This window comes from Nannobrachium achirus, assembly GCF_963921795.1.
Source record: "Nannobrachium achirus genome assembly, chromosome: 15".
In the NCBI taxonomy this organism is placed as follows: domain Eukaryota; kingdom Metazoa; phylum Chordata; class Actinopteri; order Myctophiformes; family Myctophidae; genus Nannobrachium; species Nannobrachium achirus.
In genome coordinates, this window is record NC_137822.1 from 16,888,940 (window position 1) to 16,892,218 (window position 3,279).

At 42.6% G+C, this 3,279-nt stretch overlaps 1 protein-coding gene across 1 annotated transcript in view; it reads right to left on the bottom strand.

Moving 5' to 3' along the window:
- LOC308299642 (zinc finger protein GLIS3-like) overlaps positions 1 to 2,516 on the bottom strand; it is a gene marked incomplete at both ends in the record, with an annotated part of 5,440 nt that extends 2,924 nt beyond the window's left edge. The window contains 2 exons of the mRNA XM_080743434.1: positions 1 to 191; positions 2,129 to 2,516. The exon at positions 1 to 191 is cut by the window's left edge and continues 8 nt beyond it. Coding sequence (XP_080599560.1) covers positions 1 to 191; positions 2,129 to 2,516 — 579 coding nt within the window. The remainder of the gene's footprint in view (positions 192 to 2,128) is intronic.
- Between the last annotated feature and the right edge of the window lie 763 nt (positions 2,517 to 3,279).

The following is a 3,279-nucleotide window of genomic DNA, read 5'->3' on the forward strand; positions in this document are numbered from 1 at the left end:
AGTGTGTGGTAGAGGAACACCTTGTGGATGTACGGTGGCGTGCGTTGCCGGCGGACCCGATGTAAAATGTTGGCCATGCCCCTGTGATGCTGGACCCATACTCTGGACAACCATGGGACTACAGGAAACCCTTAAATTAGCACTGGCTGGCTGGCCAAACACCTTCATGGAAGGCCCTGGTGGGAAATTACCTGTTGGACACAAAGGTAAAAGGTTTTCAGATTCACCAACTCATCTGTCACATGACGGTTTAGGCAGAGTAGTATGAATTACAGATCTACAGTAGTACAGTCATATACATACCTGGCTATTTGTAGTGGTGGTGACGGAAACTGCTTTACCCGTTAAGACCTGAGGCCGATTCTACGAATGCCCTCTAAATCCAGAATCCAAAAACGTATATTGCTATATCAATGGTTCTCATACTTTTTCATGTCAAGGACCCCCAAAACGATGTATTTGGCCACCGTCACCTAGCCTAACTAGACTCCTCCTGCCTTCTGATTCAAGGAGAGTCTGGTTTACGAGGCTAACCGTCACCGACCACCATCTCAAAATATGTTGTTCGTGGGACGCCCAGAAGCAAAGATTTTTGTTAAAAATAGTCAAAGATTTACACGAATTGACGCGCTATGAGCTTGCGTATATGCTATTTTTGAAGTATAAAATAATCTAAAATGACAAAGATGCTTTCCCAGTTTTGATGAGTTAAAAAAAAAGAACTGTAACACCCCAGTACCGTGACAAAATTAAAATGTGCTTTTAAAAACACTCAAACACATTTTCCAAACAGACACACTGTTGCCTATTAAACATTTCGAACATTTGTAACTCAAATTTTGCTTCCGGATGGGTCCCTGGAACTAAATATTTTGAGATGGGGGTCCGTGGCCAAATTCATATCATTTTTCAAAAATAGCAGATCTACAAGCTTGCAGATATCTGCTATTTTTCAATAGTTAACATTCATGGGGGGCCCGCAGTGGATCCTTGTACCCAGGGCCCAGAATTTGGTGTGACGCCCCTGTTTGTGTGGTTCACCAGAGGCTTGCAGACTGCTGACAGATCTGGGCAGACCAGAGAAGCTTTCTGCTCTGTTAATCACTAATGAGCTTTTCTCCTCTTTCTGCTTCTCCTCTGTTGAAAATGTAGGGACAAACTTTATGCTTGGTTAATTATCTATAAATAAGAGGACAAGTAGTTTAGGGAGGGAGGAGACTGTAGGCATGGGAGGGCCACATTGAGAGGAAGTGAAGTATGAAGATGTGCATGTAAGTCAGCATAGTTTTTGATTGATTGAAGAGTTTATTAGCAGTTTGCAATAGAGAAAAGTACAGTTTCATGACAGCACAAATCACTGGTACAAGGTCAACTAAAAGGAGATCCTAGAAAGCCTTGCGGCTTATTTACACAGGAACCACTTTAAGTATCTCATATAAAATTGAAAGACAGACGGATAGAACATAGTACTTTACCTAGGATAACAGCAATTTCAAAAGCGGAAAAAGCATAACATCAATTACAAAGGCATAATAAAAAAGGGGGGGTAGATAGGGGCTTAGTCTATTTACAAGTCACGAGTAGCAGCTGCCTGAAGGTGACTTTTCAAACCAATTTTGAAGGAGGCTAGGGATTTGCTCTCCTTTAAGGCTTGCGGAAGGACGTTCCACATGCTGGTGGTATAGCAGGTATAGCAGTGACATTCTGATTATTAACTAAGTTAAAACATTCAGGATTTTATTGTGAGTTGTGACAAACATCTAGGGAGAGGTAGAGAGGCCTTTCGTCAGATTGCTCTTTTGCACAAATTGCTTAACCACCTACAGTAGGCCCTACGGGTACAGTATATAATATATGTACACTATGCTGTACAACAATAGAGAAAGTAATAGATCTACAAGTTGGTAACAGGAGCTTGTAGCTCACATCTACAAGCTGCAGGTGCAGACGCAGACATACAAGCTCACAATGTGTTGTGAGCGGGTACGTCTGTTGTCTTTTTTTTTTGTTCTGAAATTGTTTTACATCTTATATGTATAGGCCTACGCCAGGTTGGTTGAGTAATGAAATACTGCTCTGTTGATTAGGTTTACACCTGGCTTGACACCCAACTTGACTGAAGCATTACCTTTGAAACTCTCAGAGAAGCCCTGCAGTCTCGTCTGAATGGCAGTTGTCAGTGTGTTGGAGGGAGGCTGAAGAGCAGACGGCTGATGGCAAGGTGAAGCGCTTGACAAATATGTCTGTTTCCCTGTACTCAACAGCTGCCTGCGGAGGCTCAGTGCAGGGAAGACAGCAGCATGATTCCCACCCAGCTGTCTCCCAGAGGCAGGGGAGTGGATGGCGCCTCCTCTGGCTCTATCCATACCTGTGGAAGAGCTAAGGTCGGCCCTTTGGGGAGACGCGCCGCCGTGCACAGGCATCCTGATGGATGGGGACTGGTGCCCTGTCATCATACACAGTGATGGGGGCACGCCACAGGGAGACACCAGGAGCTGGCAGCCTTTTCCATTCATGGCTAAGCAGGTCCTCAGAGACAATGTTAAGCCCTGTCAGACGCATTCAAAATATTAAGTAAAATATACAGAAAGTATAATAAATAAATAAATAAATAATAATAAAATAAAATAAAAAAGTGAAATTAAATTAAACGTAATAGCCTACATTACATTACATTACCTGTATACCTATAATATTTTATCCTCACATTAGCTGGCTAGCCGATATATAAAAAACGGAGAACATATTTATATATAGGCCTAATAATGGATTAAAAAGCCTAGTTTAAAAAAGAATTTAGTGTAATAATCTAAACAGTTGACAAATAGTATAGAAATAGGCCTATGTAGACCTGACGCTATAGGCCTATGTAACAGTTAGCCTATAGTATACGTTTCTAAATGTTCATAATAACGTCAAAATGCTAGCAGGTTTTAACGGGTTTTAACTCACCAATTAATTCTCCTATAAACGTGACATGCCAGATGCATGTTGTCGTCGTGCTGCCTGTTGCACTCTAGTCTACTCTGGGACGCGCACCTCCGTTGTTGTGTCTGTCAGAGTCAGATCAGTTTGTGATACCATGTGAGACCATTGACTGCGTGTGCTGTGCAACACACAGTCCGAAGGAATCACGCCTTTCTGGAATGACGCGTTAACCGTTTACACTCCTGGCTGAGTGGCTGTGTCCGACCTCTCTCTTTTCGGTCAGTCTTTTTTTCTCGGATTGTACCCTTTTGCCCTTGAATAAACGACCTAATCTGAGTTCGGCGGGATATG